Genomic DNA, 18,276 nt, shown 5'->3' with positions numbered 1-18,276 from the left:
AATTTCCCTCCTCTGCCAGCCTGGTCACCCCTAACTGCCCTCCTTTGCAGGCTTGATCACCCCCAACTGCCCTCCCCTGCTGGCCATCCTGTGGTGGCCATCTTGTGTCCACATGGGGGCAGGATCTTTGACCACATGGGGGCAGCCATCTTGTGTGTTGGAGAGATGGTCAATCTGCATATTACTCTTTTGTTAGAAAGGATAGAGGCCTGGTGCACAGGTGGGAGCCAGCTGGTTTGCCCTGAAGGGTGTCCTGGATCAGAGTGGGGGTTCCCTTGGGGAATGGGGCGGCCTTGGCAAGGGTCCTGTGGTGGTTTGCAGGCCGGCCATGACCCCTAGTGACCCAAGCAGAGGTCCTGGTATCTGGGATTTATTTATCTTCTACAACTGAAACTTTGTATCCTGGAGCAGAGCCACGCCTTCTGCTGGCTCTGTGGTGGCAGCCATTTCTGTTGGGGTTTATCTATCTTCTATAATTGAAATTTTGTAACCTTAAGCAGAGGCCAAAGCAGGCCAGGGCTGCAGAAGCTTGGCTTCCTCCATCACCAGGAGCAACCTTAGCCTCCTGCTGTCTCCAGCTCCGGGGCTGCCGCCATTTTGTTGGGATTTATTTATCTTCTATAATTGAAACTTTGTAGCCTTAAGAGGAGGCCTGGGATGGCCAGGGTGTGTGGAAAGCTTGGCTTCATCCATCACCGGAAAAACCCAAGCCTCCCTCCTGCTCTCTACTTGGCCTCAACCATTTTGGTTGGTTAATTTGCATACTAGCTCCTGATTGGCTGGTGGGTGTGGTTTGTGGGTGTGGCAGAGTGATTGTTGATTTGCATATTGATCGTGGCTTGAGGGTGTAGTGGAGTGATGGTTAATTTGCATATTATTCTTTTATTAGATAGGATCATTGATTCTAAGATGCACATTTTATTTATTTTTTAATATATTTTATTGATTTTTTTTACAGAGAGTAAGGGAGAGAGATAGAGAGTTAGAAACATCAATGAGAGAAAAACATCGATCAGCTTTCTCCTGCATACCTCCTATTGGGGATGTGCCCACAACCAAGGTACATGCCCTTGACTGGAATCAAACCTGAGACCCTTCAGTCTGCAGGCTGACGCTCTGAGCCAAACTGGTTTTGGCTAAGATGCACATTTTAAACAGCTCTGAAATTGGATATGACTGACAATTGAAAGCCTTTTTTTTTTTTTTCCTTAGAGTGGGAAAATAATAGTGTACCTTACAATTAATGGCATCTTAGATTCAATTGTGTATACTTAGTTACTTCTGAGGGAAAAAGGCTCTCAGGGGTCACTAAAGTTTCTCTCTGTCCTTATCCCTCCCTTCCACTCTCTCTAAAATTCAATGGAAAAAAATATCCTTGGATGAAGATTAACCACCACCACCACCACCACCACCACCACCACCCCGAAAAAAAAAAAAAAGAAAAGAAAAGAAAGAATCCCACTGCTGCCACCACCATCACTGACATTGTAAAAAGTAGTTCAAGGGACAGAGTTTTACAGTAGCATACTCAGTGACTAAGGACAGTTAGATAGCTGGCTAGAAGTGGATCTGGAATGGCAGTCATTTAATTTGGTGAGATTTTCATCTCTCCCTAAATTCTACTTCTCTCACAAAACAAAGCAAACTTTCAAGCAGCAGTAATTTCTCATTTACAGAAGTCCTTTCCTTTACTCCTATTTGCCCCAATGGTAAGAAATGCAGAGCTCTATGCAGACCCAGATCTCCAGCTCCACCACCTTCTCTTCCCTGCCTGAACTTTATTCCTCCTGGGAGGGATTTCTGCTTTTGAGTTCTTGAAAGCAAAAACAGTTCTTGCTCCCAGCCCTTTTCTTAGCCCATATCGCTTGTTTGAGACACACTGACCAGATGAGCTTCTATACTATTTCAGGCAAACAATTGGAGCTACTCTTGCTAACTGGCTTTTTTTGGCAGAAATAAAGAACAGAGCTGCTTCCTGTGATTCCGAAACCCAAAAAGCTTGGGGGGGAAAATTGTTTTTCTGTGATTCTTTTGGCAGCAAACATGAACTGACATACTACTTATAGTCCTATTTTATTCCACTTAGTAGTATGATTATCCACCCATTTCTCTGTAGAAATGTGTTTTATTACAGACTGCTGCCTAGATCTGCTTGAGGTGTTATGTAATATGAACAATATATACTCTGTGTTAGGTTTTCCAAATGTCCAGTACAATTCTGGATTCTGAAAAATGTGGTCCCAAGGTTTCAGATAATGTACTGTGAACCTGTAGCAAGACAATTCCTTTCTGTTCAGATTCCTAACTGTGCCTCTGGCTGGGTTTCTAGTAATGAGCACTAGCAATCCTCACACTGTAAAAACCAGGATAACTAAAATTCTCTAAGACTATTTTTGCTCATAATATCCACTGAATCAGTAAGGTAAGTATCAATTCTCAAATACAAACTTTAAGAGTTCATAAATGCAATCTTAAAGGCAAGATAACAATCATTTTTTTCAAATATTGGAATGCGGCAGTGCAGTGAATTTACCCCTGCAAATCCCAATACCAGCATTCAATGACAATGAAGCTCTCACCATTCACAATCTCATGTCCAAAAAACATCTTCACTCCTGGGACACTTCGACCAGTCTCCACATTCTTCACTGTTATAGAAAATAATTCAAATGGTTAATAAAAAATAATACTCCCTAAAACCGTAAGAAAATATGATACCTCTCAAAAGTGCTCAATCTGAGTTTTATAAAAATCCCCAAGTTATTTTCCCCCAAAGAATGAAGAGTCAGTAACAAATTGCAAAGCTATAGCCTTGAAACAGCAATATAAAGAACAAAGGGAACCCCAGAGAAACTAAAAGGGCAATGGTAGTGAATTTAAACTTCTCCAAAGAAGCCTTGACTAGGTAGCTCAGTTGGTTAGAGCATCATCCTGACACACTAAGGTTCTGGGTTCAATCTCCATCGGGGCACATACAAGAATCAAACTGTGGGAGGCAAAATGGCAGCTGTAGTGAGCAGCTGTCAAGGGATGAAAATAGGTATGCCTAGAAGCAAATTTTAAAAATATATATATTATTGATTTTTTACAGAGAGAAAAGGAAAGGGATAGAGAGTCAGAAACATCGATGAGAGAGAATCATCAATCAGCTGCCTCTTGCACACCTGCTACTGGGGATGTGCCCACAACCCAGGTAGATGCCCTTGACTGCAATCGAATCAGGGACCTTTTAGTTCGCAGGCCAAGGTTCTATCCACTGAGCCAAACCGGTTTCGGCTGCCTAGAAGCAAATTTTAAAAGCATTTCCTCTTCAAATCTTTTTCTATACCACCTGATAAGCATCTTGATTCACTATGGCCATTTCAGCAGTGAAATGGGCAGTATCAAGCAAAACTATCTTGAAATATTTATTTCCAGTTCAAAATGGAACTTTATACTGTGTTTGTCATAAATCCACATACTCTTCTCTTCCAGATGACTATAATTGCCAAGTAGAACTTGCTTTGACATCTGATGGCAGGATGATAGTCTGCTACCATCCTTCCGTGGATATTCCATAGGAACACACCAAGCCTATCCCTCAGTCAGATCCTGTGCCTATAACTATGAAGAAACACAGGAACAAATACTGAAAAACAGATTAGGAAGATGGCTGCGCCCAGGTGAACGCCTAGCCGCAACCGCACACAACAATTTCAATAAAATACAACTAAAATATAAAACGGACATTGCCCAGAACTACAGGAAGGTTGACTGACTGGAAATTCTACAGCGAGAAGCAAGGAGAAAACCAGAAGGAGGCGCGGAGGAGCTGGAAAAGCCCAAGGTACAGAGACGCGGCGCGCACGGAGAGGACGGAGCCGGAGAGGAGGGAGGCCAAGTGCCTGGCGGGCGTTCCCTAGCGGAAAGGAGATAAAACTCCGACTGTGCTGGGCCCCCGACTGCTCTGAACCCCAGTTCTGGGCCAGACCCCGGGGACTCAGGCTCAGCCATAGGGAGCTGGGCTGTAAGGCGGAACCCCGGGGTAGCAGAGAAAGGAGGTCCCGGAGGCGCGCACGCTGCCCCCAGAGAAAAGACGGTCGGCTGTGCCGCGGGATTGCCCTGACGGGAAGGAGACTGGGGCTCCAGACTGCTCTGAACGCCACCTCCAACTCCACTTCCAACTGAACTGAACCCCAATACCGGGCTCATTGTGGGAGAGCATAGACTGTTTGGCAGCAGGCGAAAATCGAGGGCACCTTTCTCTCAGAGGTGCCGGCAGCGAGCACTGAAGGACCCGCATAGGGCGGGGCTGACGGGAGCCAAAGCTGCAGGCTCCACCCTGAAACCCCGTCCCATATGTAACTGCGAAATGCGACAACAAAATAGATCACAAACGAAAGAAATGGAGGACAAAAAGCGTCTGGATATAGAGTTCAAATCTACGCTTATAACGTTTTTTAAGAATTTCCTAGAAAAAATGGATAAGGCCTATGAGGATATGAAAAGAGATCAACTAGAATTAATAAGGAGTCAACAAGAAATGATAAGGGATCAACAAGAAATAAAGAATACATTGTCTGAAATAAAAAATATTTTACAGAGTCCTAAAAACAGAAGGGAAGATCGCAAGAATCAAGTCAAAGATTTGGAACATAAAGAGCCAGAAGACACTCCTCCACAGAAGCTAGAAGGCAAGAGAATCCAGAAAATTGAAGATAATGTAAGAAACCTCTGGGACAACTTCAAGCGAACCAACATCAGAATTATGGGGGTCCCAGAAGATGAGAGAGAGCAAGATATCGAAAACATACTGAAAGAAATAGTGACAGAAAACTTCTCCCACCTGGTGAAAGAATTAGACTTACAAGTCCAGGAAGCGCACAGAACTCCAAACAAAAGGAATCCAAAGAGGACCACACCGAGACACATCATTATTAAAATTCCAAGAGCAAAAGACAAAGAGAGAATACTAAAAGAAGCAAGAGCAAAGAAGGTAGTAACTTATAAAGGAGCACCTATACGATTGTCAGCTGACTTCTCAACAGAAACCATGCAGGCCAGAAGGGAATGGCAAGAAATATTCAAGGTGATGAATAGCAAGAACCTACAGCCAAAGATAATCTACCCAGCAAAGCTATCACTCAGAATCAAAGGCCAGATAAAGAGCTTCACTGATAAAAAAAAGCTAAAGGAGTTCATCACCACCAAACCAGAATTATATGAATTGCTGAAGGGGGTTCTTTCAGAAGAGAAAGTAAACAAAGATAAAAATTATGAACAACAAATACGTAATTATCAACAAGTGAATCTAAAAACCAAGGGAATTAAAAAATCTGATAAACAATATTAACTGTTGAATATAATAGAATCAGAGGTATGGAAGGGAGTGGACTGACCATTCTCGGGGAAAAGGGGAGAGGGGGACGTGGGAAGAGACTGAACATAAACTGTGCACCTATGGATGAGGACAATGGGGAGAGGGGAAAGGGCAGAGGGTGGGGTGGGAACCTGGTGGAGGAGAGCAATGGTGTGGGGGGGGGGGAAAAGGAACATTTGTAATAATATGAAAAATAAAAACTTATTTAAAAAAAAAAAAGAAAAACAGATTAGAAGAAAAAGATAAACACTTTGAGCAAGGACCCATGATAGAACAACTTAGCAAAATGTTCTTTACTACTAAGCACCGCTGGTATCCTCATGGACAGTATCATACATGTCATAAGAAACTGAATCCTCCAAAAGACAGATGATATTGAGGTTTTCAGTACTCAAAGAGAAATGCTGTCATGTGTCTCAATTTGCCTTTTGAGAAGATGCAATCAGGTATATTCACTAATTTATACAGTAAAATAATGTCTTTTCATCTAAAAAAAAAAAAAAAAAAGAATCAAACAGTGAATGCATAAATAAGTGGAACAACAAATTGATGTTTCTCTCTCCCCCTTCCCCTCTTTCTCTAAAAATCAATAATAAGCCCTAGGTGATTTGGCTCAATGGATAGAGTGTTTGCCTGCAGACTGAGGGGTCCTGGGTTTGATTCCAGCCAAGGGCACATTCCTGGGTTGCAGGCTCCATCCCCAGGAGGGGGCGTGTGGGAGACAGCCGATCAATGATTCTCATCATTAATGTTTCTATCTCTCTCTCCCTCTCTAAAATCAATAAAATATTTTTTAAAAATAAATAAAAATCAATAATAAGTAAAAACTTAAACTTCTACCAAGAATATGCAAGAGCCTTTAGGGCTAAGAATTATATATATTTACTATATTTCCATTGGATTTTAGTCCACCTAACTCCAGAAAAATTTTCAGGTAGTTATTTCTAGAGTCCACACTCTGTTTTACGCTACATGCTCAAAAATACTAATTGTCAGGGATAACAATAAAATTCCTGGCCTTAATACAGGGCTCTTTTCTGAGCAGATAGGGGAATTAGGAGAAGAGATCTCATGTCTACAGTACGGTGTTATTTTTCTAGAAGGAAGTGCTCACAGCAGTTGTATATTTCCACACTTCTCAGCAATCCAAAATAATTGAGTTTCACCCTCATGATTCTACAGAATATATTTTTACTGAGGTCAAAGATCACCAGCTGCCTATTTCTCAAATCCCCCCAAAACATTTATAGTATTAACATACTTGGCTCCCACACATCCTTTGATACTGTTCTCTCCTTTCTTCTTGGCTTTACAGGACACTCTTTGTTTAGTTCTTTCCTACTAGTGACCTAGAAGTACCATACTGAGCACCCACTCCGCGCCAAGCACTATGCTGATTATTTGCCTACATTTAATTATCCAGTAACAGTAAGTCAGGCATTTCATTATCTCTATTATGGAGGAATCGAAGGCTCAGAAAGGTTGAATAATTTGCTTCAAGTCACACTGCTAGTAAAAGACAGAGACAGAGTTCAAACCCAGGTCTCAATGATTTTAATATGCATCTCGTAACCAGTGTTGCTCTGTCACCCTGGTTTGCTTCCAGCTTACTTAGCTGCCTCTACCATCTCTGCTTGCACATTGATAGTCTCCAGGGTTATGTTCTTCATCTTTTCTCCTTCTCCTTGAATGATCACATCGACTTCCTAGCTGTAGCTGTCCTCACATGCATTATTTCTCCAATATGGAATATTTCTCTGAATCCCACTCACATTTTCAACTAAAATACTTACTTAAGATTTTCAAACTGAATCATATCTTCTCCTAGTAACCAATAAACCTGCTCCTCTTCCCATTTCTATCAATTAATAACTACTATACACCTAATTTTCTGAGTCATAAAAGTAGGAGTCATTTTCCATTGCTCTTTACCTAATGATTACTCGGTTACTCATCCCATCATTTATAGAATCTGTCTTCTCTTTTCCATTCCTTGCCACGCCCCATCATTTCTCCTGCATTGGGTCCTTTGATTGTCTGAATAGTTCCTGTCTATTCGCTTTGTGTTTAGTTTCTCCCTGCTTCAATCATTCCTTCACACTGCTGACACAGTGATGTCACATGCTGATTTTGTTCAAATAGTACATAAAGTCAGGAAACAGGTGTAAAGAAATATGTTCAATCTCTCTAGAAATATTTTAAAACATGCCAAAATGAAATATCACTTGTCTATAAAACTAGCAAAAATAAAGGAAAGATTTTTTTTTAATTAAATGCTAGATTGTTTAACGTAATTTACTCATACGTTATCAGAAGCAAAATAATACCCAACCCTTTCGAAAAACTATTTGGAAATATGCATCAAAAACATTTAAACTGCCCTACCCAGTTTGGCTCAATGGATATAGCGTCAGCCTGCAGACTAAAGGGTCCCAGGTTAAATTCAGGTCAAAAGCACATGTCCAGGTTGCGGACTAGATACCCAGTATGGGGCATGCAGAAGGCAACCTGTCAATGACTGTCTCTCATCATTGATGTTTTCATCTCTCTCTCCCTCCCTGAAATTAAAAAAAAAAAAAAAAAAAAAAAAATTTAATCTAAAAAAGAAATTAAACTCTCCCTAGCCAGTGTGGCTCAATGGTTGAGTTTTGCCTTATGAACCAGGAGGTCATGGTTCTATTTCCGTTCAGGGTACATGCCCAGGTTGTACCAGGACTCAATTCCCAGTGTGGGGTGTACAGGAGGCAGCCAATCAATAATTCTTACTCATCTTTTTTTTTTAATCAAGGATGTAAAAGACCTATATGTGGAAAACTACAGGACACTGAAAAAAGAGATAGAGGAAGACATAAACAGGTAGAAGAACATACCATTTTCATGAATTGGTAGAATCAACATCATTAAAATGTCTATACTACGCAAAGCAATCTATAGATTCAATGCATTCTCCATTAAAATGCCAACGGCGTATTTCACAGACCTAGAACGAACACTCCAAAAATTCATCTGGCTGAAACTGGATTGGCTCAATGGACAGAGCGTCGGCTTGGGGACTGAAGGGTCCCGGGTTCGATTCCGGTCAAGGGCATGTACCTTGGTTGCGGGCACATCCCTAGTAGGGAGTGTGCAAGAGGCAGCTGATCGATGACTCTCTCTCGTCGATGTTTCTAACTCTCTTTCTCCCTTCCTCTCTGTACAAAATCAATAAAATGTATTTTTTTTTTAAATTCATCTGGAATAAAAAAACAAACAAACAAGATCTTGAATAGTCTCAGCAATCCTGTGAAGGAAGAACAAAGTAGGTGGGATCTCAATACCAGATATCAAGCTGTATTACAAAGCCACTGTTCCCAAAACTGCCTGGTACTGGCACAAGAACAGACATACAGACCAATGGAATAGAATAGAGAACCCAGAAATTAACCCAAGCCACTATGCTCAATTAATATTTGACAAAGGATGCATGAACATACAATGGAGTCAAGACAGTATCTTCAATAAATGGTATTGGGAAAGTTGGACAGATGCATGTAAAAAAATGAAACTAGACCACCAATTTACACCTTACAAAAAAAACCACAAAAAAACAAAAACACACACACAAGTTTGATAAAGGACTTAAACACAAAACAGGAAACCATAAAAATACTAGAGGAATCCATAAGCAACAAAATCTCAGACATATGCCGAAGCAATTTCTTCACTGATACTGCTCCTAGGGCAGTGAAAACTAAAGAGAAAATAAACAAATGGAACTACATAAAAATAAAAAGCTTTTTTCACAGCGAAAGAAACCATCAGCAAAACAACAAGAAAGCCCACTGCATGGGAGAACATATTTGCCAATGTTATTACCAATAAGGGTTTAATCTCCAACATTTACAGGGAACTCATACAACTTAACAAAAGGAAGATAAATAACCCAATCAAAAAATGGGCAATGGACCTAAATAAATACTTTCAAAAGACAGAAGGAAGGTCAAGAGGCACATGAAAACATGATCAAAGTCACAAATCATCCGAGAGATGCAAATCAAAACAACAATCTCAATAGAGCAGTTAAATTTCAAGATGCATACAGAGAAAAATTAAAAGAACTACCCAATTAAATAAATATATTAAAATTTTCTACTATCATGTCAATAAAAGTATAGAAGTGGGACAAGCTAGCATATGCAGCCATGTTGTTGTTAGGGAAAATAGCATTCTAATCTTCCTCCTACCCTTTCCAATCTCACACCTGTCAGAATGGCTATCATCAACAAATCAACAAATGACAAGTGCTGGCAAGAATGCGGAGAAAAAGGAACCCTCCTTCACTCCTGGTGGGAATGCAGACTGGTGCAGCCACTGAGGAGAACAGTGTGGAGTTTCCTCAAAAAACTAAAAATGGAACTGCCATTTGACCCAGTGATTCACTTCTAGGAATATATCCCAAGAAACTAGAAACACCAATCAGAAAGAATATATACACCCCTATGTTCATAGCAGCACAATTCACCATAGCTTAGATTTGGAAACAGCCTAAGTGCCCATCAGCAGATGAGTGGATTAAATAACTGTAGTACATCTACACAATGGAATACTACGCTGCTATAAAAAAAGAGTTCTTACCATTTGCAATAGCATAGATGGACTTAGCATTATACTAAGTAAAATAAGCCAGTCAGAGAAAGATAAATATCACATGATCTCACTCATTTATGGAATATAATGAACAACATAACTGACGAACAAAAATAGATCCAGAGACAGAGAAACATGGATCAGACCATCAAACCTCAGAACGAAGGTAGGGGAGGGTGGGGGTAAGGGGGAGAGATCAACCAAAGAACTGTATGCACACATATAAGCCTAACCAATGGACACGGACAATGGGGGTGAGGGCATGAGTGGGGGGGGGGGAATGAGGGGGAGTAATGGAGGAATAAGGACACATATGTAACAACTTAATCAATAAAGAAATTAAAAAAAAAAAAGCCAAAAGCAATTCTAATAGAGCAGTTATTTTAAATTTCAAGATGCATACAGAGAAAAATTAAAAGAACTACCCAATTAAATAAATATATTAAAATTTTCTACTATCATGTCAATAAAAGTATAGAAGTGGGACAAGCTAGCATATGCAGCCATGTTGTTGTTAGGGAAAATAGCATTCTAATCTTCCTCCTACCCTTTCCTAAAATAGGAATGATGCCTACTAACAATCCTAGAGGAGCCCAGAGTCATCACCCAAACTAAGCTATGAATTTCTTAAAAGGCAGAAGATTACGTATGAGAAATAAAAAGAGACCTTTCTTCAAGATAACAATCTTGTTAGGGTCCACATGCTGGAGCACTCCCTCAAAGATGCCACAAACCAATGTGAGTTTCACCCTTCTCCACAAAATCTGATTGAGGTAATGGTAGTCACTGCTGGGATCCATGCTTTTTTACTCCAAAAGCAGTCTTCAAGAAATCTTCTTTAAGTATCTAAGCACTTGAAAATAAAAGAGATCCATGACTTTAAAAATATTTTGTGGGGGAGTGAGGTTATGTTTTCTTTCTCTATACCTGTAAGATACAAGAAAAAGAAAATTTAACAGTAATTAAGTTTTATCTTTTTACAATGATGAGAAAAATGATCATTGGAAGCACCAACTCTAATTTATTTACCTGGGGAAATGAAAACCATAGGACTTAAGATAAGGTAGGCTTGATGACTTCAACTATAAAATGGGGTAATATCACATTCCCTTCCTTAGCTAATTGAATAAGCAGAATATTTATAAACTGTTTAATGGCAGATACATATATATTTTTTAATATCAACCATAAAAACTAAAAGAACAAATGATAAAAATTGATTCTGGCAAAACATTTGCAATACAAACTGTTTACCCCAGAAATGTCTCTACTCTATCCTCTTCTAGGTTAGTAACATTTGCAGTTTGACATTTCATTAAAAAAAAATATTTTTATTGATTTCAGAAGGAGGGGAGTGCGAGAGAGAGACAGCAAATCAATGATGAAGGAGAATCATTGATTTGCTGTCTCCTGCACACCCCACACTGGGGATCGAGCCCACAACCCAGGCATGTGCCCTAACTGGGAATCGACCCGGGACCTCTTGGTTCATAGGTCGATGCTCAACCACTGAAGCCACACTTGCCAGGCCAGGATTTAACATTCTAACCAACCAAAGTATAAGTGATTTAAAACTATCAAAATTTATTCATTACCACTCTAGTGAAATTGCCATTTCACTGCAAGGGCCATTCAATCCCACTCTGGCCACAGCTCAGGCACTGGGTTGATGTAGTATCACCAGTCAGTCATTTGCAGCCTAAAAGATTAAACTGCCAAATACCACACACTAGTTTTGGAAAATTCCACTGTTTTTGTGAAAATGATGCATGCTCATCATATAAAACTAGAAGCTCAATGCACGAAGATTTGTGCAAGAATGAGTCTTCCTTCCCCTGGCTGCCAATACAGCCTTCACTCTGGCTGGAGCTACCTTTCCGCCTTTGCTCTAGCCCGGAGTTGCCTTTCTGCCTTCCCGTGCTGCCCAGAGGCCCAGAGTGGATGAGGCGGTGCAAAACGCCTGCATTCTGCCCCTGGCCGCTCGGAGCCTGTGTATGCAAATTAGCCCATCAGTTTCCTTGGGCTAATTTGTATACTCACTCCTGATTGGCTGGAGGGTGTCACAAAGGTACAGTCAATTTGCATCTTTCTTTTATTAGTATAGAGATGCTAATGCAGAAATGTACAAAAAAACTTTACCTTTAAGACTGGTTGCTATGATACACACTGACCACCAGGGGGCAGACGTTCAATGTAGGAGCGGCCAGGCCCGGAGCAGCCGGGTCTGGTGCGGCCAGGCCCGGAGCAGCAGCAGCCAAGTCCAGAGCAACTAGGTCGGGAGCGGCGGTTACCAGACCCGGAGCAGCTGGTTGTGGAACGAACCAGAGCAACAGAAGCCAGGCCCAGAGCAGCCAGGCCCGAAACAGCTCGCTCCTCGCCTGCCCATGCCCCACGGCTGCCTCTCAGACATGGCTGGAAACTTTTGTGGGAACTTGAGGGTCTGATGAATCAAGTGATGAAGGCTTAGATCTGGATGTGTTGAGTTAGTATAGGGCTGGGGTGTTGATCTGTGAGTGCCTTGGGTGGGGCCTGAATGAGGCTGGTTGACCTATTTGGAAATGTCTTTTGTGTGAAATGTATCATTGGGCATGTGGAGGTATTATTGATATGAGAAAATGATAAGTAACTGATTTACTATCTGAAAACGGATTTACTATCGGGGAAAGGGAGGGAGGAAGAGACTGAACATAAACTGCACCTATGGATGAGGACAATGGGGGATGGGAAGGGGGCGGAGGGTGGGGTGGGAACCTGGTGGAGGGGGGAAGAAATGAGGAACCTTTGTAATAATATGAACAATAAAGATTTATTTAAAAAAATAAAAGAAAAAAGAAAAAAAACTTTACCTTTAAGACTGGTTGCTATGATACACACTGACCACCAGGGGGCAGACGCTCAATGTAGGAGCGGCCCCCTGGTAGTCAGTGCACTCCCACAGCAAACTTCCTCTGGCCGACAGCTCAGCCCCCATTGGCTCTGACCTTTGGCCAGGCCGAGGAGCCCCCACTATGCATGAATTTGTGCACCAGGCCTCTAGTCTCTCTATATAAAAGCCTAACATCCAAATTGTCCACTCTTCAACTGGGAGTTCAATGACTCACTAAGTCATGCGCTATCAGGTGGTGGCATGGAAAGAAGGAAGGCACTGGCCAGCAGCTGGAAGGTCCCAATTGGCCCTGATCGCCTGCCAGGCCTAGAGACCCTACCCATGCACAAATTTCGTGTACCAAGCCTCTAGTTTAACTATGAAATAAAACATTGATGGAATTATTAAGGTATAATTCAACTAGGAAGAAGGAGAGAAAATACATAGCAATTTTAGTCAGATAAATTACCTATATTTTTATATTTTAAGGTCTAGCAAGTACTTTCACAAATGTTATTTGTTGCCTACAACAACTGTTACCTAATTTACACTTGCAGAAACTGAGGCTTAAACATTTAGAGCACTTGACCGAAGGCACACATTAAGATGATAATGGAACTTGAACTCTCCTAAAACCAGGCCCTTAGTGAAGAGCACATGTAGGGCAAGACCAGGTGTTAAGCATCCAGGGAAAACATGTCACCAGAGTGTCTGATGAGAAAATCTTCTTTCATTGTCTAGTCCAGTGTTTCCCAACCTTCTCTCATGATGAGAATCACCTGGTGGAGTTGTTAAAACACAGATTCCTGAATCCCAACTAAGAAGTGCTAAACTAGAATTTTTGGGAACATATAGGTAAAATTGTATACTTAACTAGTGCTCTAACACAGATGTTATATACAGAGCACTAAGTTAGGTATGCAATTTTACCTATATGTTCTCAAAAATTCTAGTTTAGCACTTCTTAGTTGGGATTCAGGAATCTGTGTTTTAACAACTCTGGACTAAGTTTTTAAATCTGTGTTTTAACAACTCTGGACTAAGTTGTTAAAACTGTGTTTTAACAACTTAGTGCTCTGTATATAAAATCTGTCTTAGAGCACTAGTTAAGTATACAATTTTACCTATATGTTCCCAAAAATTCTAGTTTAGCACTTCTTAGTTGGGATTCAGGAATCTGTGTTTTAACAACTCCACCAGGTGATTCTCATCATGAGAGAAGGTTGGGAAACACTGGAGTCAATCCAAAGAGGCAAAAGGGGAATTTTTACAGACACAAAAAAGGGCATGAAACTGGAAAAAAACAGCCCTTCATAGAGGTAAAAAAATAATTTATGTTTAAATGATACATAAGAAATAAAAGTTTGCCAAGACCGGTTTGGCTCAGTGGATGGAGCATTGGCCTGTGGACTGAGGGGTCCCGGGTTCGGGTCCGGGGGCATGTACCTTGGTTGCCCGCACATCCCTGGTGGGGGGTGTGCGGGAGGCAGCTGATTGATGATTCTCTCTCATTGATGTTTCTGACTCTATCCCTCTCTCTTCTCTCTGTAAAAAATCAATAAAATATATTTAAAAAAAAGAAATAAAAGTTTGTGAAATGCTTGAAGTGTAAGGAAGCTTAAAAAACAGTAAAGTAAGAAAAAAACATTAACGCAAAGAGTTTTTCCAGAGGACAGCTGCAAATGGTAGATTCAGGATTAGGAAGGAAAAACTAAGGTCAAAATCCGGAGATGGGCTTCAGGGCAGACTCAGAAAAAGGACCTTCACTTGGCTGACATCAAGCCTTTTCTACCACACCTATACTTGCAAGACAGACCGGCATATCCCAAAGATCACACTCTGCATCCAGAGGCAGACACCAGTCTCTACCTACAAGAGCAAATCAGTCCTGAAAGCAAGTCAGTGGGAGGAGGACCTCCCTCGGTCTCATGCTAAGCCGGCAGAGCCTTAGCTGAAGCGTAAAACTAGTAAGCCAAGCTCACTTGGGCAGCTTGCTGAGTCCCCCAGTGCTCAGGTCCTAAGTGATGGAGGGCAGAATTTGTTCTAACCACCTCTCAACCGGCTCCGAACAAAACAACATGGGGGGAGGGGGAGGGAGATAAAGGCACTGAAGCCACAGGCAAAGAACTAGTTCACCTGCGACTCATTTACCGAGTGCATTTGTTTTCAAGAAAACAAAACATGTCGTAAGGATAACATGCAGCCCTGGCCGACGTGGCTCGGTGGGTTGGCTCGCGGTCCCTCAGGCGGGAAGGTGGAGCCAGAGAAGCGGGGCCGGTGCCACTCCATCCGGGCAGCACCCAGGATCCCGGGTCAGTCCCCGGGGGGGCGTATGGGAGGCGACGGAAAGATGTTTATTTCTCTCCCTTCCTCTCTCTAAAATCAATTTAAGAAATAATACAGGGTCTCTCCCCCCGCCCCCCCCAAAAAATGTATACACACTTTAAGAGCTGATAGCTCAATTTTGAAAATGAAACGTACTTTAATAAACACTGCCTTTGTAATTATTCCAAATGTGCATACATTTTTTAGGACATGTGTGGTGTGTGTGTGCGTCTTCGGGTGAGGGTTACACACAAGAATTAAATCCAAAATTCCTCGTTTTTAAGGCAAAATAACCAACTTTAAATAAAAGGCGAGCCATACGCTAGGAATCCACTCTTCTCTGTCGGTAGGAGTTTTTATCCAAAGGGAAGTTTGGGAAATTCTGTGGCAATTTTCGCCCAATGGTGAGTTCCTGGAGCTTCCGTCTCGGACTGTGAAGAGGGACCGCTGTTGGGGGGAACTCCGGGCACTGCCCAGCCCCGGCGCCGTTACCTGAGGACCCAGCGAACGCCGCCGCCGTTGGCCCGGCCGGCGCCACCGAGAGGCCCGGCTGTTCCTCCGGAGCCAACCGGCGCGCGGCGCCGAGGCCGCTGTCAGAGCGCCCCCAGCGGCCAGGAGGAGAGAGGGCCGCCCTGGAAAACGAGGAAGTGCAACTCCCGGCAAGCCGTTCTCAGGCGACACCCTAGCGGTCCCCAAGCGAGCATTTATCTATCGTTATTATTTCTCCGTGCCGTCCGTAGGGCGGGGGTTTCTGTTGGAGTTCTGTGAGAAACCTGTCGCAGGTGTTAACGTGAAAAGTGAGTAAAATGGCGTTGCCCTTTTAATTGCAGCCACTACAGCCAGAATGGCATTGCCCTTTTAAGGCCCGTTGCGTCACAATTCCGGGGGCGGGTCCGTGTCCAGTGAGACGCGGCCGGTGCTGAGGTGATTCATTCGGGGGCCGGAGCCGGCAGCGCCGACGTCGTGTCCTGCGCCGGGCGCAGCCCCGCTCCTCATTGGCCGCCCGCGGGGCCGCCCTCGCCCGCGCGCCACCCCCGGGTACCCTCCCCAGGCCGCGGTGGAAACGCTGCCCTCTTCCTTCTTGACCCCTGGCCCTCCCTCTCTTCCCTCTTTCCCTCCCGCTTCCGCCGTCGCTTCAGAGGCTCCTGCTCTCGGAGGAGCTTCCGGCTCGGCGATGGGGTCTCGGGCTTCCACGTTACTGCGGGACGAAGAGCTGGAGGAGATCAAGAAGGAGACGGGCTGTGAGTCGGGGCCGGGGGGTGGGAACGCGTCCGGGCGCCTCTGGGAGGACTGAGGGCAGATGTCGCCCAAGCCTGGGGCTGGGGTACCGGGGGGTGCCGGAGGTTGCGGGGATCCCGGGCAGCCGCCAGCACTGCGCTTTGGGCTCGGTGGCTGGAGACCCTGCTCGTCCAGCCGCGGCTCCCCGGTCGGGGTCCTGGCTCTTGGGGGACTGTTCTTCGCCTCACAGGCGGGAGTCGCGATTCCCGTAGAGCACGGACACCGCTCGTTTCTCCGCTCCCTGCTAAGGAGAGCCCCCCAACTCCTTCATCTTTCCTCTCACCAGCCGCAAATTCAGCAGCTCTGGGTATATAGTCCCTTAGGTGACATTTCCGGGCAAGGAAGGAAATATAGTCCCTTAGGTGACATTTCTGGGCAAGGACTGAAAACCACCGACATTTTTTGGGAAATCACAAATACTTGCCACAACTGGAAAAAGAAGCGCAGAAAGCCAGATTATATAGTAAGACTTGGAAATATGTGAACTGGTGATAGGAGACTTTGAAATAATCAGGGTCTGAGGGTATAAGACTTTTTCTGAATTTGTGGAGAAAAAGCATGGAGACTGTGACCACCAGTTTTTACTTACACTGGGGATGCTTGCAGTCCCGATTTCAGATATGTTGATTTCTACTGTGCTGGTGTACTTTAAGCAGTCACTATGGCAATTGGATGTGCTCCAAAAATCTCAGTGTGAATTTGAATTAAGAACTGATTTTTTATTATTTTTTTTTTATAGTCCAGTCTCTTCTTCATTAACCTGAACAAAGGGCAATAGGCCTTTGGAGATTCAGAAGCTCTGTAAAACTCCATCACATACATTTGTATAGTCCTTAATAATACATATACTATTTCTCAGTAATGCATTACAACTCGTATTTTACATGAGTTATATAAGCATCTGAGTGTTGTCTCTTTCTGCTACTTGTTTTTGATAGAGGTGGCCAGTAAGTAATTCAGTGGTCTTATATAGGTAATATTGGAGCATGTTGGGGGGAAACTACAGAATTAGGTATTGGTGACCTGAGATAAATTAAATGCTGTCCAGTGCTTTCTGACAAATTCAACTTTCTAGAACCTTCAATTTGGAAGGAATGTTACATGGTCCCAGCTCTTGTCTAAGTGGTTTACTGCTTTCATTGTTCCCTAATACACTGAATTGCCAGATTATTATGATCTCTGAACGCATAATAAACTGGTCACTCATTGTATATCCTATATAATAAAAGGCTAATATGCAAATTGACCAACAGGCAGGCCAGCCAACTGCCCATGTCCCCTCCCCTTGGCCAGGACCCCCACCCATGCACAAATTCATGCACCGGGCCTCTAATATATCTATACACACACACACACACACACACACACACACACACACACACACTGAGTGGCCAGATTATTATGCATTCAGAGATCATAATAATCCGGCCACTCAGTGTATATTGGCCATTATGCTTCTCCATAAAGGCTAATGATGTTGAGCTCACCATATAACAGTGCTGTTCTTTTCATGATTTTGGATGAATGATGGAAAGGAGTTATTTATAAGGTGCAGTATTTGTTTGGCCACTTTACCTTATACTATGTTTATGACACTAACTCCAAGAGTAGAAATATAAGCAGTTTGTATTTAGCAAGCATTTTATTAAATTTTGGGCCATGACCCCTGTGTTAGGACTAAGGTGACATCAGGGTTAAAGCATTTGTGCTTAAAATAAAGAGTCACATTAATGAGGAAGAGTAAAGCATATTGAGAATTGGGAAAAGCTAGTTTTGCCTCAAGATAAAGGGAACAATAATCCCATTCTGGCTTATTTGCATT

At 42.8% G+C, this 18,276-nt stretch overlaps 2 protein-coding genes and 1 pseudogene across 12 annotated transcripts in view; 2 read left to right on the top strand and 1 right to left on the bottom strand.

The window, feature by feature from the left end:
* Positions 1 to 15,967, bottom strand: part of EXD1 (exonuclease 3'-5' domain containing 1) — a 67,715-nt gene extending 51,748 nt beyond the window's left edge. For 2 of the 10 annotated variants that reach the window (XM_084904648.1, XM_084904649.1), the window contains exons 1-3: positions 15,669 to 15,967; positions 10,653 to 10,838; positions 2,580 to 2,648 (exon numbers count right to left, since the gene is read on the bottom strand). In XM_084904648.1, coding sequence (XP_084760774.1) covers positions 2,580 to 2,648; positions 10,653 to 10,785 — 202 coding nt within the window. In that variant the 5' untranslated portion in view covers positions 10,786 to 10,838; positions 15,669 to 15,967. Of the gene's footprint in view, positions 1 to 2,579; positions 2,649 to 10,652; positions 10,839 to 14,297; positions 14,397 to 15,497 lie in introns of those variants that run through there. The other 8 variants (XM_084904647.1, XM_084904646.1, XM_084904650.1 and 5 more) reach the window with 7 other exon arrangements.
* Positions 3,312 to 5,807, top strand: LOC311631997 (large ribosomal subunit protein mL42-like; annotated as a pseudogene). The gene is made up of 2 exons: positions 3,312 to 3,662; positions 5,593 to 5,807. The product of its transcript is annotated as a large ribosomal subunit protein mL42-like (transcript).
* Positions 15,968 to 16,065: 98 nt separating the features above from the next.
* Positions 16,066 to 18,276, top strand: part of CHP1 (calcineurin like EF-hand protein 1) — a 41,530-nt gene continuing 39,319 nt past the window's right edge. The window contains exon 1 of the mRNA XM_084905003.1: positions 16,066 to 16,417. Coding sequence (XP_084761129.1) covers positions 16,351 to 16,417 — 67 coding nt within the window. The 5' untranslated portion in view covers positions 16,066 to 16,350. The remainder of the gene's footprint in view (positions 16,418 to 18,276) is intronic.

Source organism: Pipistrellus hanaki (assembly GCF_964339955.1).
Source record: "Pipistrellus hanaki genome assembly, chromosome: 1".
Taxonomy (NCBI): Eukaryota; Metazoa; Chordata; class Mammalia; order Chiroptera; family Vespertilionidae; genus Pipistrellus; species Pipistrellus hanaki.
This window is presented reverse-complemented; position numbering and strand designations above follow the sequence as displayed.